This window comes from Heptranchias perlo, chromosome 5 (genome assembly GCF_035084215.1).
Source record: "Heptranchias perlo isolate sHepPer1 chromosome 5, sHepPer1.hap1, whole genome shotgun sequence".
Lineage (NCBI taxonomy): Eukaryota > Metazoa > Chordata > Chondrichthyes > Hexanchiformes > Hexanchidae > Heptranchias > Heptranchias perlo.
Window position 1 is genome coordinate 54,804,801 of NC_090329.1, and position 23,709 is coordinate 54,828,509.

Here is a 23,709-nt window from a genome sequence, read left to right on the forward strand (position 1 = left end):
TCAAAGATGATGATAAAACGTTAACATTTTTTAAAATAGAATTAAAATGAAGTCGCCAAACAAAATTAAATTATTCTTACTGATTGTCAAGATTGTCTTGAAGGTGGGATAATAGTGAAAATGCTAAAGTGCTGGAATCCTAAAATCAAAATGTCATCTTGAACATTAACACTCAGCTTGGGAAATGGGAAGTACGATGTACGATGGAAAGGTCTCTCTCACAACTCGCCATTAATGTGATGTAAATTTAGGGTATTTAATGAGCCATTTCTTCGTGCAACAATCTTGCTGCACTTCCTGTTAAGCAGACCTTGTGTTCCCCATGAACCAGAACCTGCAACTTTCTGTCGCTGAAGAGACTTCATATCAATTAGGTCTCACACAATTCAATAACACGCATGACCCCTGCATTTTATATCTCTTCCAACCACTCCCAGAAGACAGTATAATCAACACATCTCTCTTGATACCAGAACTGACAGGTTACACTTATCAGGAAAGATTGAACAGGCTGGGGCTCATTTCTCTAGAAATGAGAACACTGAGGAGTGACCTTTAAGATTATGAAAGGGTTTGATAGCATAGACGTAGAAAAGATGTCTCCACTTGCGGGGAGGAAACTAAAGCTGGGAGCCATAAATATAAGATAGTCACCAATAAATCTAATAGGGAATTCAGGAGAAACGTCTTTACCCAGAGAGTGGTTAGAATGTGGAACGCGCTACCACAAAGAGTAATTGAGGCGACTAGCATACATGCATTTAAGGAGAAGCTGGGTAAACATGAGGGAGAAAGGAATAGAAAGATATGCTGTTGACAGGGAGGGAGGAGGCTCGTGTGGAGCATAAACAACGCCATGGAACTGTTGGGCCGAATGGATTTGTTTCTGTGCTGTACATTCTATGTAATTCCATGTAAAACTGCAGTTTGCTCAAACAGCAGTGGATGTAAGGGAAGCATAGAAACATAGAAAATAGGAGCAGGAGTCGGCCATTCGAGCCTGCTCCGCCATTCAATATGATCATGGCTGATCCTCTATCTCAATACCATATTTCCGCTCTCCCCCCATACCCCTTGATGCCTTTTGTGTCTAGAAATCTATCTAGCTCCTTCTTAAATATATTTATTGACTTGGCCTCCACAGCCTTCTGTGGTCAAGAATTCCACAGGTTCACCATCCTCTGAGTGAAGAAATTTCTGCTCACCTCAGTCCTAAATGTCCTATCCCGTATCCTGAGACTGTGACCCCTCATTCTGGACTCCCCAGCCAGGGGAAACATCCTCCCTGCATCCAGTCTGTCTAGCCCTGACCAGCATCTTGACCGCTAGACTGAAACACACACCAGTGCACCCTTTCAATTCTGAATCTCTCAGAGCTGCACTGTGGTTGAACCGCCTGTCTATCTTTTTACCCATCTCAGTCCAATGACCAATTAGCCGTTGAACTGCCTAGAATGAATACTAATAGATTGTTTCTTCTGATGTGCCTCATTTTTAGGTGGGTGTTGTTCACACCTTGCAAATGGAATCTTAATTAACACATCAATACTGTGTGGAAATTGGAGACTAAAGTCATCTTCTGTAAACTAGGAATGTTGGAACTTGACTCATTCCTTGACCATACTAGCCCTTGGGTTTGAATTTGTACAGCACACAACAAATTCATACAAACATTTATACACAATACTAGTTATGGCTCTATCTACCTAGTTCTAACTGGTGACTCCGTGCAGCCGCCTCCTCAAACCACTTCCTGAAACATTATAAGAACAGAAAATGCTGGAAAAGCTTAGCAAGTCAGGCAGGTCTTTCATCAGGTCTTCGGCCTGAAACGTTAACTCTGTTTCTTTCCACAGATGCTGCCTGACTTGCTGAGCTTATCCGACTTGCTGAGCTTATCCGACTTGCTGAGCTTATCCGACTTGCTGAGCTTATCCAGCATTTTCTGTTTTTATTTCAGATTTCCAGCATCCCCAGTAATTTGCTTTTGATCCTGAAACATTATATTCAGCCTCTCATTAGTACTCATCAGTATTGTAAGCCCACACTTCAAACACTGTTTAAAAACTTGTTTTTTTTAAAAAAAAAACAAAAAAGGTCTCTTACCTCCCAGTTTTTTTCAGTACTCCCCTGAAGGTAGCACCTTATCTAATTCTTCAAAATATTAAGAGATTAAAAAGAATGTAGCAATAAATGAACCAAAGATTGATTTGTCACTGGAACAAAATGCACTATAGACTACCACATATCACTGGTGAGAAAGCTGCAATGGAACACACATACTGTAGGATGTCACAGGTATTAACTGAACCACTGACATGCTGCAAACTGTATCACCACTACTGTTTTTTTTTTAAGATAAATACCTCAAGTTGGTTTGAAAACAAACAAGCAATCTGTTGCACTATAAATATCTTTCCGAACGATCACTCTGGATTAAAATAATCTCAGGCTAGGTTTCAAGTTTCCAGCCAGTATTGCCTGAAGTATATTACACAGCACAATAAAATCAGATTGATGACCAATACGCTTATTTTTAATTAACAATACCACTAATATTCACCAAAAAAAACAGATCAACTTAAAAAAAAAACAAGGTTTCCAAAAACAAGGTGGTGAAGTCTTATTCTTTACCCAGCTCTTGGCAACCTCTCCATTTACTGAAGTATTTTCCCCCTCTCACAAAAGGATGCAGCTAACTGTTACTTAGCCAGCAGAATAGAAAGTGAACAAAAGCAAAATGCTGCAGATGTCAGAAATCTGAAAGTGAACCTTTGTTCACAGACAGCTAGATAGCTGTCAAAGTAGAACAGAATTCTCTCGCCTATTTAAAACGAATCTCTCTTTGTTCAATCCCCTAGTATCAAACACCATTTCGAGAGAGGTATAGTTTTTCAGTCCAAATCAATTTCACTGGAAAGTAGCAAAGTTCCCCCAACTTTTCCCCTCCCTTCTCCTGGTGAAACAAAACTACAGGAACAAGTTTACATCTTTTTACAAAATGTTGCACCGCACAACTGGACCAGTGTCAAAAGTCTCAAAGCTTAAGCTTAAGTTTGTGGGGCACTACTGTATCTTCAATTTCTTTTTAGCAAATAAACCAAAAAAAACTGTTGCGGCACATACTGGAGCCAACACGTGCCATGAAGTAGTGAAAGTGATCCTTCAAAGACATGCACTATTGTGAGGAGCATCATGTAGGCATCAGTTCTTTCTCCACTGGGAAGTGTGTTGGGGCGGGAGGGGGGGCGCGGAAAGGGAGGAGGGTGATGGGAAAATCAACTTGTAACAGTTTTCCTACAGCAATGGTGGCGGGGGAAGGGGAGGGGGGCGCAAGTCATCTTCCCTCATGTGTTAAGACCAGAAAAGAAAGGGAGAGAAACACCTCAAGTGGAAACAAAACAGAACTGTGAGAGCATGTCATAAGCTATAATGTACTTGAATGGTATAGATAACATATCTTACCATAACACCTAACCTTCAATAGCTCATGAACAAGGATGACTGGACAGCATGATGGATTAGCACAGTGACTTCAAACATCTGGGAGCGGGTTCAAATCGGATTCAGGTGATGGGATCATAGTCTGTTTTCTGTCTCTCCATTGGCTTCAAGGTTACTACATGAAATGAGTTTGGGCAATCTTTAACCCCATTTATGGTGCACCCAGAGTCACATCACAAGACTGTCTATTTGTGCAGAATTATGGGCAATCTCACACAGAAGTCCAAGGATGACAGGTGTGGGAAATGAGTGGTATTACACTAGCACAGTCAGGGATGCTCTTCTGAATTTGGGGTTAAAACCCATTGCTAGGTCAGAATAAAGGAAGTTATACTCTGGCTCATTGTCGTATACTGGACCAGGGATGCCGAGAACAGGAGGGCAAAAGCAGAGAAATTCCATTTCCCATCATGAAAATCTCTCAGCTCACTGATCTCAAATGAGAAACAGAAAGATATTTAAACTTTCTTCATTCACTTTATTCTTTACAATACACATACAGCCTTCTTTCCTCTATTGAGGAATTCTATTTATCAGTTTTTCTTTGACACTGCCATCATGCTGGAGTTATGGCATGTGACTGGAACATATCTAAAGCTGTCAGATCAGGGGTGGAACATGTTAGCGAATAGAAACAAATGGTTTTATCTGAGAATTAAAAATCTTACAATATTCCTGCATATAGTAACTAGTGGGCACAGATATGAGGTAATTGGTAAAAGAACCAGAAGGGAGAAGAGGAGAAATCTTTTTACGCAGCAGCGAGTTATGATGATCTGGGTTGTACTGCCTGAGAGGGTGGTGGAAGCAGATTCAACAGTAACTTTCAAAAGGGAATTGGATATGCACTTGAAAAGGAAAAAATTGAAGGGCTATGGGGAAACAGCAGGGGACTGGGGCTAATTGGATAGCACTTTCAAATAGCTGGCACAGGCATGATGGGCTGAATGGCCCCCTTCTGTGCTGCTCGATTCTATAATTCTATGATATATGACACCAGAATTTCAATTAATTTGTTTTTCATTCTTTTGAAATTAATAGGCCGCTGTAAGACAGGCTGCATTCAGTACCTCACCATACACACAATACATTTTGCGCTGAGCTAAATCCCTGTTAAATTAGAGAATTTAAGTCCCTTCGACTGGAACTGCCAAGGAAGTCTTACCACAATTGTACAGGGCTTTGACGAGAACACACCTGGAGCACTGGGCACAGTTTTGATCTCCTTATCTAAGGAAGGGTATAGTTGCCTTAGAAGTGGTGCAACGAAAGTTCACTGGATTGGTTCCTGGGATGAGAGGGTTGTCCTATGAGGAGAGATTGAGTGGATTGGGCCTATGCTCTCTGGAGTTTAGAAGAACGAGACGTGATCTCATTGAAACATATAAGATTCTGAGAGGGCTTGACAGGATAGATGCTGAGAGGTTATTTCCCCTGGCTGAAGAATCTAGGATAGGGGACATAGTCTCAGGATAAGGCGTCGGCCATTTAAGACTGAGATGAGGAGGAATTTCTTCACTCAGCGGGTTGTGAATCTTTGGAATTCTCTACCCCAGAGGGTGGTGGATGCTGAGTCGTTTTGGACTTTAGGGGAATCAAGGGATATGTGGGGGGGTGGGGGGGGGGGGGGAGATCAGGCAGGAAAGTGGAGTTAAGTCGAAGATCAACCATGATCTTATTGAACGGCGGAGCAGGCTCAAGGGGCTGTATGGCAGACTCCTGCTCCTATTTCTTATTTTCTTATAATTTTGTTACAGGAATTATTTGTTAAATTCATACTGCAGCAATAGCAGAAATTTATTATTCTCCACATTCAGGTCAGTCTCTTTTCACAAGCAAACCTTTTTTTGCTGGGATCATTTTTACTCATCTCCATTTCACCAACAACTCAGCTGGGTTAGATCAGCCAGTGTGATAAATGGCATTATCTCAGCAACACATATGCTGACATCTTTTCCCCCTGGATACAGTACAGTGTAACGGAATGGCATAGGGTGGGTTCGCATCTGACTTCTCACCAAACACAAAACAATTACCAATCTCAGCTGACTCGATAAGGAGGGAAAATCCAAAAGCCATTCATCCCTGCGCTCCCCAGTGGCCAGTTTGGAGCAATATTGACTGCAAACATGTCATCAAAAAGAAAGCAAAATAAAGGTGGTTGGGTCTTAACTGAAATAAATCTGCCCCAGTTAGAAAGTGTGGCGTTTTAATGCTAATCACCATTTGTCCTTGCTCATCTAAAATGCCCCTGTCTTACAGGATTTTTGCTGATGGCAAATGTGTGGTCTGGGGCAATCCTACAGCATCAACAACCCTAATGCCTATGCCTCTAATACATACCAGCAGTGCACTTTTGACATTGCTTGTTTGCACAGATAGTCCCCCAACATCAGGGAAGTATCCCAAACAGAATGACAAGATTGCAAATGCAACATTGCAGTAATTGCGCATTTTGAATGTTTATTTTGTGATTGGCTGTGGTTTAAAAAGAGGTTTTAAAAAATTAACGGGACAGATTAAAAAAAAAACTATCTGGTATCACTGTGATAGGAAAAGTCGGAAAGCTGGAACAGCTCGGAGCGTTGATTATAATCACATCCACTAAAAGTATGTGAAAAAATAGTGTGCAAAAATATAGTATAAAGCAATCCACAAATGTGAGAAGTAAAAAAATCAGTCAAACCTGTGTGAAGTGAAATTTTGAAGGTGGAAACTTAATCTCAAAGGGAGAAGGGTCAAGTTACTCCGACCACAAGAGCAAGTTAATATTAACTCCTTCCATCCCAAGAAGCCAGACTGTCATGCCAAGAGCAGTTCAAACAGATAGAAATGACCCAGTCGGTTGAGAACTGTCTGAGGCTTGCCCAGAACACAGGTGAACATGAGGTAACAATTGGTACAGGTTATATTAGTAAAATTGTCCCAATCACTCGGAAATGCCAAAGGCTACAATTGACTGAGTTATAAGTTTTCACGCAACAGTGAAAAATTGATAAGAAAGGAATGTAAAACAAATCATATGAAAAGGAAGCATAGGTTAGACAATTGGAAGTCCATTACTTGAGCTATGTACTGACACAGGGTACTAAACGCCCATCAGTTTTACCCTGCCACAGTATGATAAGGAAGTTTTGACAAGTTCTGGGGCTATTCAATTTTATTTGAAATTAATAGTCGAATACAAGATCTGACCAAAGAGGGGAGACCTTCCCTGACAAATTATATAACTTGCATTGAGAATGCTAAGAAAACTCAACAATTAGATCAACACCTCCTAACTCAAGTGTTAAAACAAAGAGCGACATGGAATGGAGGTGGACATTGTAAAAGAGATAGGCAAATATGGAGACGTAAAGATCTGTGATAAGTGATATAGCAACTGCCTTTGCCTCAGTTGTTAACACCATTGATTTGACAACATTAGATCAAAAGGTCAGAGATTTAGGGTCTCGCATTAAATATATATTAAAAAAATAAATGAAAATACAGATAAGGAATTGTCTGAGGATCAAATGCTGACCATATATTTGCAAAGGATAGCTACAGTGCTAGAAACACATGCCCAAACCATTAATAAATTAATAAAAGAGGAATATAATGTATCTTAGCAGGCGGCTGCTAATGATATCTGCTTAATGTGGTTACATCTTGAAAACACAGAGATTAGGACTTGGAGTTAGAAATTCCAGTCTGCAGCCCTGCGTACATCTGTATGTGGGAGAGACAGTGTTTATTTCAGACAGGCTGCGTGCTTCAGAGAGAGAGCGAGAGAGGGACTAGGCAATTTCTCTCTCCTGTTTTGTTTTCTGAATTTGTTTCGGGTAAAGGGATTATTCCTTTGGATAAATAAATAATAAATGAAGATTTGACAAATTAATCACTTGGGCTCTCAAGAAGAGCCGCAATGGATTTTCTGTGTTTCTTTTAAAACAGGTGAACCTGTTTTTTTTCGGGACCACGTGAGTGTTGATGGTGCAGGATTACCAAGAGTAGTTACAAAGTTACGGTGCAACCTTTGCTGGAGAAATTTGGTGCAGGAAACGATCCAGTGGTGTTAAAGATTTAAGACTTTAGCTGCAGACATCAGCGGATACCAAATGTCACAGCGTGGTGATATCAACCCGATTCTCTTCTTTTGAAAACATTTTGATTTGTTTTGTTTTAACCTATTTGTTGTCTTCCGAGACAGAGTGCTCGAGGTGGGGAGATATGGGAACTTCTCTAAAGTCATTGAATTGGGCATGATAAAAAAAATCAACCTGGCATAAATATACAATCTAGTGGAAGTCAGGAAAGTGTAGTTGAGAATAGTAAATTGATAGCTTTCTCGTGGAGATATTTGTGTCCTTGCCTATAATGAATAATGAGAAAACTACACTCAATAGCCTGGCCACTACCCTGACATCGGGACCATGCAGGGGGAGATAAGCACTCTAGACACCCCTGATCTTTTTGATAAGATAACCTGAAAACCTAAGAATGGCTACAGTGGACATAAAAGATACAAATGTATGTTGCCATCATCTGAAACGGAGATCAGGATGAAGAACATGATTACAAAGGCCTATGGCCTGGTGAGCTATTGCAACCACTCTTTAAACAAACCAGTTGCTTTTACAGGACTGAATCCTACAGGACATATGATGTGTGCCATGGAAAATGTTCGGAAATACCATGAGGAAGAAGAGACTGGCCAGCAGAAAGTTAATATCCAAGAACACTAAGCTCATTCCTATGAGATGCTGCTAGTATGCGGAGATACATGAAGAAGATACAGTGAAGAATGAGTTTCAGACAGGCTCAGTTACTTGACAACAGCACAACAGGAAAATGGTTAATGTGGTTCAGGCGAGTGAGAAATCCTTTCAAACAAGGCACTGACACATGGTCCATAGAGAAACCAACTAATTAATGAAACAGTCAGGAAACACTGGTATCAATCAAAAGGACTGAAATTAAAGTAAAGAGGGACACAGTAATTTGGATTTCCAAAATTCAGGGTTAGGTTCCCATCAGTTAACAATAAAATTGGGAGAAACAATATTTAGAAGATATCCGCACGATGGATACAAAATTACAAGATTATGAGGGGCCCAGATAAAGTAGACAGGAAGTACCTGTTTCCCCTAGCAGAGGGTTCAAGAACTAGAGGACGTAGATTTAAGCTGATTGGCTGGAACAAAATTAAAGGGATGTGTTACTAGACATGCTGTCACTGTGTGTCCACATAGTGTTGGACACAGCCTAGAAGCACAGTGTGGGTTTAATAATACCGGTACCAATCCGGATATTAACTGTACCATGGAGGCCCTAGAGGCAGATCTAAAACCCACTTAAGTGGCATATGCCGGAGAGGGCGAATATCGTGTTACAACTAATTTGAAAACGTTTAAATATGCCCATCTAACTTGCGATATTTTAAGTCCAGAATTCTACTCCATTTCTGAAGTCCTGGTTCGGATTGGACCCGAGGAACTGGTAGAGATACACCGGCATAACCTCACCACCTTACAAGTTTCTGAGAATGTCAGAAAGGACTTAAAAGAATATCAGGACACATTTGGGTATCTGACACCCCTGTTGCCTAAATACTTGAAAGCATTGCGAATGGAGATACGCCTCTCCCAGAAGGTTTATTATAACCTACAACAGGACAATAACAACATTAAGCATGACACTGACCAAATTGAAGTCACCACCTGGTGAAATGACCTCTGGAATTTGGGACTGAATATACAGATCCATCTTTGGATTAGATTAATTTCATATGTATTAGTTGTAGTGCAGTTTGTTGTAATGTGCTTCTTGATTTTCATTGCATGTAATAAATGTAAGCAGAGGATGAAGGGTTTGGCAAAGATAGTAAAACAGAGCCTGGGTGAGAATGTCCCCATTGTCTCTGTGGTTTCAACTAAGAACACATCTTAATGGTACCGGGAGTAGCACCCGCTGGGGTAAGGTGCATGTAAAAGGGAAGACAATTATAGTTTGATAGGATTATCAGATGCTCTGCCTCTCTTCCACCCGGACTGGTGGCCAACACGAAGGGAACCTGGTTAAGATGAGGTACAGCATCTAACGGGATATTGTAGGGAGAATTTGGATTAAGGGATATAACGGGGAGGGCACCAATTCACAGGTGTAAAATGGTCTGAAAGGTACCATTCAGTCCAGTTCGGCTGGAAACAAAATATAAAGCACCATGGGATATTTGACTATGATAGCCTTTTCAAACTAACATGAATAGGTTTAGCTGACCAAGGACATTCGCAGCTTACTTGAGAGATGTTTAGAAGGAGTCTGTTCCTGAGAACAGATAAGAGTACAAAGGCGTATTGATGAAACATGTCTGTGTTCTATTGGGACTTCTCTAGTTCAAGGGCTAGTCATATTCATTGTTATAATTCTTATAGTTTATTGCTTACTTAAATGTTGCTGCGCTGCAGAACTAGTGAGCACCGTTATAATTGGTTATCATGAAATGATAAAAGGGGGGAATGAGAATCCCTACGTGGTCAGTTTTCGGTAAAATATTAAGATGCCTACGTGGCAAAGAAGCAGAATGCAAAATGGTTAGAAAGGGTTAATTAGTTAGTAACTGAGATTGGTACAGGTGGCCTGACCTCCTGCTGGGCCATATGTTTGCGTAGTCAGCAGGTTTGCATTGTCTTATCAATGTAGAGTCTTTGTCTGAATGTCTCCATGTTTATGGCAGATCAATATAGGTAACGAGCTTAGCCAAAGTTGAAAGAACATTCCAGGTTGGAAGGTGAGGAAGTATCCCCTTTGATGTCTAACAGCAACATGATCAGCACATGGACGATTTATGATTGGCCGGCAATAATGTAACCTCGCATGGCAACCTATGCCCGGCTTATGATTGGTGTTGACCCTCGTTAAGTATGTTCCAACCCTATTCATCTGTATAAAAACGTGTGGATTTCTGTATGTTTTTTGTTCTTGCTCTGCCAGCACAGAGGGACTCTATCAGGAGTCCAAATCAATGCTGCAGACTAAGAACCCTGCTATTAAAGTTGTGATGAACTTTAAAATGTACTCGACTCAGTTTTTACTGAACCAGACTGAGGGGAAAGAATCCGGATCGTCATTACTTCTGTCCCTTTATTGAATTGCCATTATGCTATCTCTAATTCGTACAGCTATCCCACACCCGCTTCTTCCTTCCCTATCCTTTCCAAATACAATATTTAATTGCCAGCCCGCTTCCTTATGTAGCCATGTTTTAGTTATACCTACCACATCTAGCCCCTCGTTATGAATTATTGCCAGTTCTCCCGTTTTGTTTCGGATGCTGTGCACATTGCTGCACAGGCAATTTGATTTGTTTTTAGTAATCGTTCCTATCCCTTTGTTTTTATCAGTCATTTTGCACTTATCTTCTGTAACTGTATTTGTTCCCTGACCATTCATGTTACCTTTATTGCTTAACTTGGTCTGACCTTTACTCTCATTTCCTATTTCTTTATTCTTCAGAATAATGTTCTCTTCCCCAGATCCCTCCCCCACCGTCTTACAAGCTTAAAGTCCTATCCACAGCCCTATTTATCCTTTCCGCTAGGACAGTGGTCCCACTCCGATTCAGGTGGAACCCGTCCCAACGGTACAGCTTCGTACTGTCCCAGTATTGGTGCCAGTGTCTCATGAAATGGAACCCCTCTTTCAGTGATGCGTTCACCTTCCTGATCTGTTTATCCCTATGCCAATTAACACATGGCTTAGGTTGTGATCCCGAGATTACCACTCGGAGGTCCTGCTTTTTAATTTAGTTCCTAACTTCTGATATTCTCTTAGTAAGGACCTCCTCCCTTTTCTTCCCTTTGTCCTTGGTCCCAACATGAACCACGACAACTGGATCTTCCTCCTCCCTTTCCAAGTTCCTCTCCAGTTGCTTCAAGATGCCCTTCACCCTTGCACTAGGTAGGCAACACACCCTCCTGGATTCTCGGTCGCGGCTGCAGAGGAAGCTATTTATCCCCCTAATTATAGAATCTCCTATGACTACAACCTTTCTATTTTGCTCCTCCCCCCTCCTGCTCAATGGTGCCATTGTTAGCGTTCTGGCTGTCCACCCCACAGCCTGCATCCTTATCCTCTCAGGCAGAAAGTGCATTATACCTGTTGGATAGGAGCAGCGTCTGCGGGACCTCCTTCTCCACCCCGTCTCCTTGTTTCCCCACATTCTGCTGAGCTACATGTCGGAGGGTCTGTAACTGATCGCACAGTGTTCAGTTCCATTCACAACCTCTCAAATAATGAAGCAGTCTGAGCCCGCATGCAGCAAGGCCTGGACAACATCCAGGCTTGGGCTTATAAGTGGCAAGTAACATTCGCAGCAGACAAGTGCCGGGCAATGACCATCTCCAACAAGAGAGAGACTAACCACCTCCCCTTGACATTCAACAGCATTACCATCACCGAATCCCCCACCATCAACATCCTGGGGGTCACCACTGACCAGAAACTTACCTGGACCAGCCACATAAATACTGTGGCGACAAGAGCAGGTCAGAGGCTGGGTATTCTGAGGCGAGTGACTCACCTCCTGACTCCCCAAAGCCTTTCTACCATCCATAAAGCACAAGTCAGGAGTGTGATGGAATACTCTCCACTTGCCTGGATGAGTGCAGTTCCAACAACACTCAAGAAGCTTGACACCATCCAGGACAAAGCAGCCCGCTTGATTGGCACCCCATCCACCATCCTAAACATTCCCTCCCTTCACCACTGGCGCACAGTGGCTGCAGTGTGTACCATCCACAGGATGCACTGCAGCAACTCGCCAAGGCTTCTTTGACAGCACCTCCCAAACCTGTGACCTCTACCACCTAGAAGGACAAGAGCAGCAGGCACATGGGAACAACACCATCTGCACGTTGCCCTCCCCAAGTCACACACCATCCCGACTTGGAAATATATCGCCGTTCCTTCATCATCGCTGGGTCAAAATCCTGGAACTCCCGACCTAAATACGCCAACATTTTCATGCACAAGTTCGAGCAGGACTTCTTCACTGCACAGGACCTCCAACCAACGCTATACACCAGACACATCGACAACATTTTCATTCCATGGACCCACGGCGAAGAATCACTAAAGAGACTACACGATAATATCAACAAGTTCCATCCCACCATCAAGCTCACCATGGACTACTCCTCAGAATCAGTTTCTTTCTTGGACACACGAATCTCCATCAAAGACGGGCACCTCAGCACCTCACTCTACCGCAAGCCCACGGACAACCTCACGATGCTCCACTTTTCCAGCTTCCACCCTAACCACGTCAAAGAGGCCATCCCCTATGGACAGGCCCTGCGAATACACAGGGTCTGGCCAGACGAGGAGGAACGCGATGGACACCTACAGACGCTGAAAGACGCCCTAGTAAGAACGGGATATGACGCTCGACTCATCGATCGACAGTTCCGACGGGCCACAGCAAAAAATCGCATAGACCTCCTCAGAAGACTAACACGGGACGCAACCAACAGAGTACCCTTCGTCGTCCAGTACTTCCCCGGAGCGGAGAAACTACGCCATGTTCTCCGCAGCCTTCAACGTGTCATCAATGACGACGAACACCTCGCTATGGCCATCCCCACACCTCCACTACTCGCCGTTAAACAGCCACCCAACCTCAAACAGACCATCGCTCGCAGCAAATTACCCAGCTTTCAGGAGAACAGCGTCCACGACACCACACAACCCTGCCACGGTAACCTCTGCAAGACATGCCAGATCATCGACACAGATACCACCATCACACGAGAGGACACCACCCACCAGGTGCATGGTTCATACTCATGTGACTCGGCCAACGTTGTCTACCTCATACGTTGCAGGAAAGGATGCCCCAGAGCATGGTACACTGGCGAGACCATGCAGACGCTGCGACAACGGATGAACGGACACCGCGCAACAATCGCCAGACAGGAGGGTTCCCTCCCAGTCGGGGAACACTTCAGCAGTCAAGGACATTCAGCCACCGACCTTCGGGTAAGCGTACTCTAAGGCGGCCTTCGAGGCACACGACAACGCAAAATCGTTGAGCAGAAATTGATAGCCAAGTTCCGCACCCATGAGGACGGCCTCAACCGGGATCTTGGGTTCATGTCACGCTACACGTAACCCCACCAGCGAACAGAAGTTATCTGTTTTTAATATAACGGGTCATTTGCTGTCTTTCTCTTCCTTCCGGATGTTTCTGCCTCTCTCTCTCTGTTTTTTTTTGGTTGTTTGTATATTCGGTGGCCCTGTAGGTAACACCTCTCTGTCTGAACACTTTGATTGCCTTGGCAACGGGCAGTTGGAAAGACTATCTGTAATCACCAGGTATTGTTCCGTGATTTATAAATGCGAAGGGTTCGAGGATTTCTTTACATTCACCTGAGGAAGGAGGAAGCCTCCGAAAGCTTGTGATTTTCAAATAAAAATTTTTTAATTTACTTTTTTTATTCGTTCACGGGATGTGGGCGTCGCTGGCAAGGCCGGCATTTATTGCCCATCCCTAATTGCCCTCGAGAAGGTGGTGGTGAGCCGCCTTCTTGAACCGCTGCAGTCCGTGTGGTGACGGTTCTCCCACAGTGCTGTTAGGAAGGGAGTTCCAGGATTTTGACCCAGCGACAATGAAGGAACGGCGATATATTTCCAAGTCGGGATGGTGTGTGACTTGGAGGGGAACGTGCAGGTGGTGTTGTTCCCATGCGCCTGCTGCCCTTGTCCTTCTAGGTGGTAGAGGTCGCGGGTTTGGGAGGTGCTGTCGAAGAAGCCTTGGCGAGTTGCTGCAGTGCATCCTGTGGATGGTGCACACTGCAGCCACAGTGCGCCGGTGGTGAAGGGAGTGAATGTTTAGGGTGGTGGATGGGGTGCCAATCAAGCGGGCTGCTTTATCTTGGATGGTGTCGAGCTTCTTGAGTGTTGTTGGAGCTGCACTCATCCAGGCAAGTGGAGAGTATTCCATCACACTCCTGACTTGTGCCTTGTAGATGGTGGAAAGGCTTTGGGGAGTCAGGTGAGTCACTCGCCGCAGAATACCCAGCCTCTGACCTGCTCTTGTAGCCACAGTATTTATGTGGCTGGTCCAGTTAAGTTTCTGGTCAATGGTGACCCCCAGGATGTTGATGGTGGGGGATTCGGCGATGGTAATGCCGTTGAATGTCAAGGGGAGGTGGTTAGACTCTCTCTTGTTGGAGATGGTCATTGCCTGACACTTATCTGGCGCGAATGTTACTTGCCACTTATGAGCCCAAGCCTGGATGTTGTCCAGGTCTTGCTGCATGCAGGCTCGGACTGCTTCATTATCTGAGGGGTTGCGAATGGAACTGAACACTGTGCAGTCATCAGCGAACATCCCCATTTCTGACCTTATGATGGAGGGAAGGTCATTGATGAAGCAGCTGAAGATGGTTGGGCCTCGGACACTGCCCTGAGGAACTCCTGCAGCAATGCCCTGGGGCTGAGATGATTGGCCTCCAACAACCACTACCATCTTCCTTTGTGCTAGGTATGACTCCAGCCACTGGAGAGTTTTCCCCCCTGATTCCCATTGACTTCAATTTTACTAGGGCTCCTTGGTGCCACACTCGGTCAAATGCTGCCTTGATGTCAAGGGCAGTCACTCTCACCTCACCTCTGGAATTCAGCTCTTTTGTCCATGTTTGGACCAAGGCTGTAATGAGGTCTGGAGCAGAGTGGTCCTGGCGGAACCCAAACTGAGCATCGGTGAGCAGGTTATTGGTAAGTAAGTGCCGCTTGATAGCACTGTCGACGACACCTTCCATCACTTTGCTGATGATTGAGAGTAGACTGATGGGGCGGTAATTGGCCGGATTGGATTTGTCCTGCTTTTTGTGGACAGGACATACCTGGGCAATTTTCCACATTGTCGGGTGGATGCCAGTGTTGTAGCTGTACTGGAACAGCTTGGCTAGAGGCGCAGCTAGTTCTGGAGCACAAGTCTTCAGCACTACAGCTGGGATGTTGTCGGGGCCCATAGCCTTTGCTGTATCCAGTGCACTCAGCCGTTTCTTGATATCACGTGGAGTGAATCAAATTGTCCGAAGACTGGCTTCCGTGATGGTGGGGATATCGGGAGGAGGCTGAGATGGATTATCCACTCGGCACTTCTGGCTGAAGATGGTTGGAAACGCTTCAGCCTTGTCTTTTGCACTCACGTGCTGGACTCCGCCATCATTGAGAATGGGGATGTTTGCAGAGCCTCCTCCTCCCGTTAGTTGTTTAATTGTCCACCACCATTCACGATTGGATGTGGCAGGACTGCAGAGCTTTGATCTGATCCGTTGGTTGTGGAATCGCTTAGCTCTGTCTATAGCATGTTGCTTCCGCTGTTTAGCATGCATGTAGTCCTGAGTTGTAGCTTCACCAGGTTGGCACCTCATTTTTCGGTACGCCTGGTGCTGCTCCTGGCATGCTCTTCTACACTCCTCATTGAACCAGGGTTGATCCCCTGGCTTGTTGGTAATGGTAGAGTGAGGAATATGCCGGGCCATGAGGTTACAGATTGTGCTGGAATACAATTCTGCTGCTGCTGATGGCCCACAGCGCCTCATGGATGCCCAGTTTTGAGCTGCTAGATCTGTTCTGAATCTATCCCATTTAGCACGGTGGTAGTGCCACACAACACGTTGGATGGTGTCCTCAGTGCGAAGACGGGATTTCATCTCCACGAGGACTGTGCGGTGGTCACTCCTACCAATACTGTCATGGACAGATGCATTTGCGACAGGTAGATTGGTGAGGACGAGGTCAAGTAAGTTTTTCCCTCGTGTTGGTTCGCTCACCACCTGCCGCAGGCCCAGTCTAGCGGCTATGTCCTTCAGGACTCGGCCAGGTCGGTCAGTAGTGGTGCTACCGAGCCACTCTTGGTGATGGACATTGAAGTCCCCCACCCAGAGTACATTTTGTGCCCTTGCTCCCGTCAGTGCTTCCTCCAAGTGGTGTTCAACATGGAGGAGGACTGATTCATCAGCTGAGGGAGGACGGTAGGTGGTAATCAGCAGGAGGTTTCCTTGCCCATGTTTGACCTGATGCCATGAGATTTCATGGGGTCCAGAGTCAATGTTGAGGACTCCCAGGGCCACTCCCTCCTGACTGTATATCACTGTACCGCCACCTCTGGTGGGTCTGTCCTGCCGGTGGGACAGGACATACCCAGGGATGGTGATGGAAGAGTCTGGGACGTTGACTGAAAGGTATGATTCTGTGAGTATGGCTATGTCAGGCTGTTGCTTGACTAGTCTGTGGGACAGCTCTCCCAATTTTGGCACAAGTCCCCAGATGTTAGTAAGGAGGACCTTGCAGGGTCGACTGGGCTTGGTGTTTTGCCGTTGTCGTGTCCGGTGCCTAGTGGTCCGATGCCGGGTGGTCCGTCCGGTTTTATTCTTATTATGACTTTTCGTAGCGAGATTTTACAACTGAGTGGCTTGCTAGGCCATTTCAGAGGGCAATTAAGAATCAACCACATTGCCGTGGGTCTGGAGTCACATCTAGGCCAGACCGGGTAAGGGCGGCAGGCTTCCTTCCCTAAAGGACATTAGTGAACCAGATGGGTTTTTACGACAATCCGGTAGTTTCATGGCCATCATTGCTGATACTAGTATTTTAATTCCAGATTTTTTATTTTAATTAATTGAATTTAATTAATTAATTGAATTTAAATTCGCCAGCTGCCGTGGCGGGATTTGAACTCATGACTCTGGATTTTAGTCCAGGCCTCTGGATTACTAGCCCAGTAACATAACCACTATACTACCGTATAACTTGGTGTTGTAAAATTGTTTACAATTGTCAACCCCAGTCCATCACCGGCATCTCCACATCATAACAGCACTGTGGGAGAACCTTCACCAAATGGACTGCAGCGGTTCAAGGCGGCGGCTCACCACCACCTTCTCAAGGACAATTAGGGATGGGCAATAAATGCTGGCCTCGCCATTGACGCCCACATCCCATGAACGAATACAAGAAAACCCGCACTCCAGCCCAAGGACTCTGAGCTGGAATGACTCAAGGCAAAGACATTTCCTGCACGTGGCAATCTGGGACAGTCTCGCTACCCACAGACTCCCACATACCACAATCCCGACACACAACCTGCAGGGCCAGTTTTTATTTATTGATATTAATTTAATTCTAGATGTAATAGGAACACTTAAGGTCTAGATTACATTTCGTTCTTGGATTTTAGCTTGATTTTAAATTAATTCGTAATTAATTGTTCTGAATATTTATTTAACTATTTATTTATAGTTTATAGTTAAAGATATAGTGTGCATAGTAAATGGGTTTATGATTTATCATGCCTGAATGAGAATTTCCTTTTCATTACGTGGGATTTAGAGATTTTTTTAAACTAGTGTTTTGATGATTGCATTCTGTGATTTTTCACAGAAAAATGGACATGGGGGAAAAATGCACTTAAACCAATACAATCTGCTGTTGTGCAGTACATTTAATTGATCTCATCTTGTTTCCATCACTACCATAACCAATCACAAAGCTGTAACAACCAGTATTTTATCCCGTTATACATCTCAAAATATTCTCCCCAGACAACATAAATTTGAAAGCATAAATTCTATGATTAAAATGTCAAAAGCAGTTTAAATGAAACAAAGTACAAAAATTTCAGATGCCCGCTATTGCCCTTTACTGAAATCCTAAGTGGCAATATTGGCATAGATCAGCAATTCAGTAGAGTTGGCACATTTGTGCTCCACTACACTGCCGCAGCGAGTGGAAGAACTAGGATAAAGATTAAGCATAAACTGCATCATGATGACATCATAAACCACTCAAGATGGTACTACAGCCTTGTTTAACACACAATTTTTTCCTCTGCCTAAGTCCAGCATCTTTCAAAACAGAGATTAAAAATGTTAGAATTGGTTGATATAGTCCACAAAACATTTTCATGAACTGATCTATAATTTTTACAGCAATGATGAGCTCAATCAATACTGAAACCATTAAGTGAGAGTTGAGTTGTAAATCATTTTAACCCCAATCCCACCTACTTCTTAATGCAAATGCAGCATTTGGCTGGGGGATTTTCATGCTCGGATTGGCAGACAGATCTTGGCCGAGCTACTCACCCGTGACAATATGACAAAAGAAAACAGCTGGCTGATTTCTATTCCTCTCAGATCAGCCAATGACTACCAGTTACTTTTGTTGCAAAACATTCTTTTGAGAACACATAACAGATACAATTACACTGTATTGATTGTTTCTGCTATTTCAATAACTGTACTTCCTACAGTTTCTGCCCTCTATCAGCGAAAACAATGAACATGCCAGGCATTCCAGCAACATAAATAGTGCCAAACCTGGTGGCCATTTTGAGGACACTGAAACAAATGTGCTCCATTAAATCGAGCTGCTTGTTAATTATTCTGCAGCTGAATCGAAACAGGAAAAATAATACTGGATTCGGAAAGCACAAATTTACAATCATTAAGTACTCTGACAAGTAGACTGACAAGGCACAACCCTTGGTTATCTAAACAAACATTACTGTCAAAATGAATTTTTAAAAAAAGTCAAAACACATTTAAATAGAAAATGTCAGTATCATCAAATTTTGCCCATATTGAATCTGCTGCCCCTCCCCGCCCCCCATATTGGATAATATGCCAATGGTTTAGCCCAGTGGGGCAAATCAATCTCAGTAGCTATGAAGGTGGCTGGACACAATAGCATTGTTAGACAGGTCAGAGTAGGTTACCAGTCCATCTTTGAATGGAATATGACATAAGGTACTACACCTTTGCCTGATCTTTCAGAAATAATTTTGATGCTGTAATCATTTAAGGGGTGCTGCTGATTGGCATATACAAAATGACTTTCAGCTCATCGATGGGAGCACTATGCACCTCCCCTCTTGCTCTTTATTGCCTCCTCTAATCCCCCTACTTATTAATAAACTGAAGCACTTGCAATGTTTATGTGGTAAAACATTTATAAAATTATCAAATATTTTCATATTCAAAAATTTGAAAAGCAACTCCCAACTAAACAAAATGGTTTTGGTTATTTAAAAAGGAAAATTGGGCGGGGCATATAACACGCAGCAAATCCACTGCTGCCCGATTTCTGCCCCCGCCCAAGTTGAAAGCTTCGGCCATTTTTTTGATGCAACTTTGTTTCTTGGCACCAGCAGGATTGAATTTACAACCTGATGATGGATATTTGAGCGCTGAATATCAGGGCTGCTTGACACTCAAGTTCAACAACCATGGTTGGGGGAGAAATAAATAAAACACTATCAATATTTAATGGCACAGAACTAAGAAGAGCAACAAGTTGGTCTCTGTGGCCAAGGTTCGAGAAGTAAAGGGAATTTGGGGTTACGGGGAGCGGGCAGGAAATTGGACATGAATTTAGATTTGAGATTAGGATCAGATCAGCCATGATCTTATTGAATGGCGGAGCAGGCTCAAGGGGCCGATTGGCCTACTCCTGCTCCTATTTCTTATGTTCTTATACTTTTAGAAACTTAAATAATGGCTTACATATTCCAGATAAACATTTATTTCCCATCTAGGACATAAAACAGATATTTCCATACATCTGGTTTTTACTTTTAAGTTTCAGTATTGTCAATTGGTGGTTATGTTATGTTATAACCTGAAGTTTCCTCTAATGTTGTGAACTAGTTTGAGGCAAGTTAAACTCACATGGATAGTTTATATTTCATATTAACAATACTCCAATTCAAGGGTATTAGCATCCATTATTGCCCTAAATAAACTATCCACATAGAGAAAAATGTTAAAGAAAAACCACGATTCTGAATTGTGATCTTTCTCTTCACAAGATAATCACAGATAAAGGCCAGTGGGCCCATCTTAGTTCATCCATCCAACACAGTGAAGATGATTCAAATAATCAATACATATCTAAGCAATGTGCAAGTGAACCTTTATAACTAGTCCATGAAATGAAAACAATGTCTTCTGCAGGGCAAGAAAATCACACTATTTCTGCTCAACTGTAAACTAACAGGTCACATCAGCAGTGTGATTACTGACAATTGGTTCCACATGCAAGATTTTAAAAGTGGCGATGGGTGGCTTTTGTGTGGAGAAACATTGTTTACCTCTCCTCTTACCATGAGAATTACATTTGCTGCATCCCCATCCCCGACCACATCTCCCCGTAGCACTGCATCCAATGCCTCCACCAGCGTTGCCAACATAATCCTTCTCCTCCTCAACCCACCTGCTTCCCCCACCCCCACTTGTCAGATGTGCTGCACCCGGCTCCACCCAGAATCCAGTGAAAAAAAGCAGCGATCCGGTCACCAAAGGCTCTAATGCGAAATTGGCGATGGGAGTGAACGCTTTAAATTAATAATTCCTAGAAATAATCATAGAGCTGAGATGTTCGCTTCATTAATTTCTTTCTTTCTTCCCCCTGCCTAAAGTTTGCAACCTCCCCTTTCTTGTGAAGAGACTGATTTCCCCCCCCCCCCTGACGAGACAATGCCTGCTGATCGCCCGGCTAGGCTATTACCTTGGTGCCGTGGTAGTAATCGTCCACGGAGGTCACGTTCATGAAGGTCTCCTGGAAGTGGGTGCTGGTGTCGATGCCGCCCGGCATGACCAGCTTGCCGGTGGCATCGATGACTTTGGCCCCGCCGGGGATCATGAGCTCCCGGCCGACCAGCTGGATGACGCCGTTCTCGATGTAGACGTCGGCCTCTTGGGTGCAGTCGTCGTTCACCACTCTTCCCCCTTTGATCAGGGTCCTCAGGGCACTCGCGCTGGCGTGCATTGTTCTCCACTAAAACCACACTCGCCGGTAAAAAAGAAACTGCCACCCGTCACTCTTCTAATTACAATTCCCAATTGTGTTTTTTGAAAAGATTATTATTGTTTTTGGGTTTCAAACACCCCAAACCTCCCTCTTTCCTCTCACTCACTCCCCGTCCTTTCGCCGCGATGCTGGTTGCTAAGTGCGAGCGCGCAGCCGAACCTGACTGTGGATCGTGCGATTGTCGGGAATGAGCCAATCTGCACTTAGCAATCGGACAGCGCAGCGCAGTGAACTCTGGGAGCTGTAGTCTCTGCTTTCGACATCGTGACGTCCGGAAAACAGCCAAGTGTGAGGCGGACGAACTACATGTCCCAGAGCACCTTCTACACATCGGCGTGGTCCTGGAACCTTAAATCAGGTTCATGGAGAATCGATGAACCGCAGCATCGCTGAGTATTGATAACGCCGCCGGGTGAAATTTATTTTGCCAGTTGAAATGTTTGCATTATTGCACAAAATCAATTATGAAGCGATTACGAAATAATACAATACTGTCAACAGGAAAACTTAAAAAAATACTCACTGATGTTTAATACAACTTTAAATTGAAATATATCCTCCACTTAAATGCACCACGATCCCTCTACGTTGTACACTAACTACCATTTTTCAGTTGTGCATATTTCTGAGTTGAGCTTCTGGTTACAGGTAGTCTAGGGCAGACATTTTTAATAGAAATCCCCCTCACACGCCATCACGAATAAGGAGTGCTGCTGTCAGTCCATTTTTTCCTATTTATGATGTCACTGTAGTGGAATGCCGTATTGATAAAATGTCGAAGGAACTGGAATTAAACCCCAATTCCATCCATTCCTTAAGGTCTTGCAGATATTAAAATTTGTCACCGATCCCTCCACCTTAGACTGCACACTCTCATTTGGATGTGATCCTTTTCCATCTCTGTCTCCATCTTCACTGATCACCAATTTGAGGCCGCTGAGTCTCATTCCTCATTGCACCTTTGCAGTCAGCAGAGAAAAGATTTTCATCCCATCAGGCTATGCTGGATTCAAGTCCCAGTTGAAAAGTTACTGTTCTAATCCATATGCTATGCATTACATTTTTGAAAGTTTTTCCCATTTAGATTTCCTTCCATTTAAAGCACACATTTAGATTTCCCTCCATTTAAAGTTCTATAGCACAGAGGTGGAATATACTGCTGTGTGTGCTTTATGATGCAGTATCCAATAGTGTTTTATGGATTGCTCAACTGAAGGTATGTATCCATAAGATGAAGTAGAAGCGCTGGTTTCAGACTGGAAGGAAGTACACAGTGGTGTTGCCCAGGGGTCGGTATTAGGACCACTGCTCTTTTTGATACATATTAGCGACCTGAACTTAGGTATACAGGGCATAATTTCAAAGATTGCAGATGACACAAAACGCAGAATTGTAGTAAACAATGAGGAGGATAGTAACAGACGTCAGGAGGACATAGACTGGTGAAATGGGCAAACACATGGCAGATGAAATTTAACGCAGAGAAGTGTGAAGTGATACATTTTGGTAGGAAGAATGAGGAGAAGCAATATAAACGAAATGATACAATGTTAAAGGGGACGCAGGAACAGAGAGACCTGGGGTGTATGTACACAAATCTTTGAGGACAAGTTGAGAAGGCTATTAAAAAAGCATATGGATCCTTGGCTTTATTAATGGAGGCATAGAGTACAAATGCAAGGAAGTTACCTAAACCTTTATAAATTGCTGGTCAGCTGAAGTATTGTGTTCAATTCTGGGCACCACACTATAGGATGGATGTTAAGGCCTTAGAGAGGGTGCAGAAGAGATTTACTGGAATGGGATGAGGAACTTCAGTTATAAGGAGAGACTAGAGAAGCTGGGGTTATTCACCTTAGAGCTAAGAAGGTTAAGAGGAGATTTGATAGAGGTGTCCAAAATCATGAACAGTTTTGATTGAGTAAATAGGGGGAAACTGTTTCCATTGGCAGAAGGATCGCTAACCAGAAGACACAAATTTAAGGTGATTGGCAAAAGAACCAGAGGCGACATGAGGAAATTTTTTTTATGCAGCGAATTGTTGTGGTCTGGAATTCACTGTCTGAAAGGGCGGTGGAAGCAGATTCAATAGTAACTTTCAAAAGGGAATTGGATAAATAATTGAAGGGAAAAAATTTACAGGGCTATTGGGAAAGAGCAGGGGAATGGGTCTAATTGGATAGATGTACCAAAGAACTGACACAGGCACGATGGGCCAAATGGCCTCTGTCTGTGCTGTATCATTCTATGATTCTATGTTTCTTAATCAAAATGTATAGAATGTTTGAGGATCATAGAAATTTACCACTGGTTTATCTTGCTTTTAGATGGTGAGACACTTAA

The 23,709-nt window shown here is 43.6% G+C and overlaps 1 protein-coding gene across 1 annotated transcript in view; it reads right to left on the minus strand.

Annotated features, from left to right (window-relative positions):
* The window catches only part of dpysl5b (dihydropyrimidinase like 5b), a 73,861-nt gene extending 52,348 nt beyond the window's left edge, over positions 1-21,513 (minus strand). The window contains exon 1 of the mRNA XM_067984378.1: positions 21,064-21,513. Coding sequence (XP_067840479.1) covers positions 21,064-21,324 — 261 coding nt within the window. The 5' untranslated portion in view covers positions 21,325-21,513. The remainder of the gene's footprint in view (positions 1-21,063) is intronic.
* Between the last annotated feature and the right edge of the window lie 2,196 nt (positions 21,514-23,709).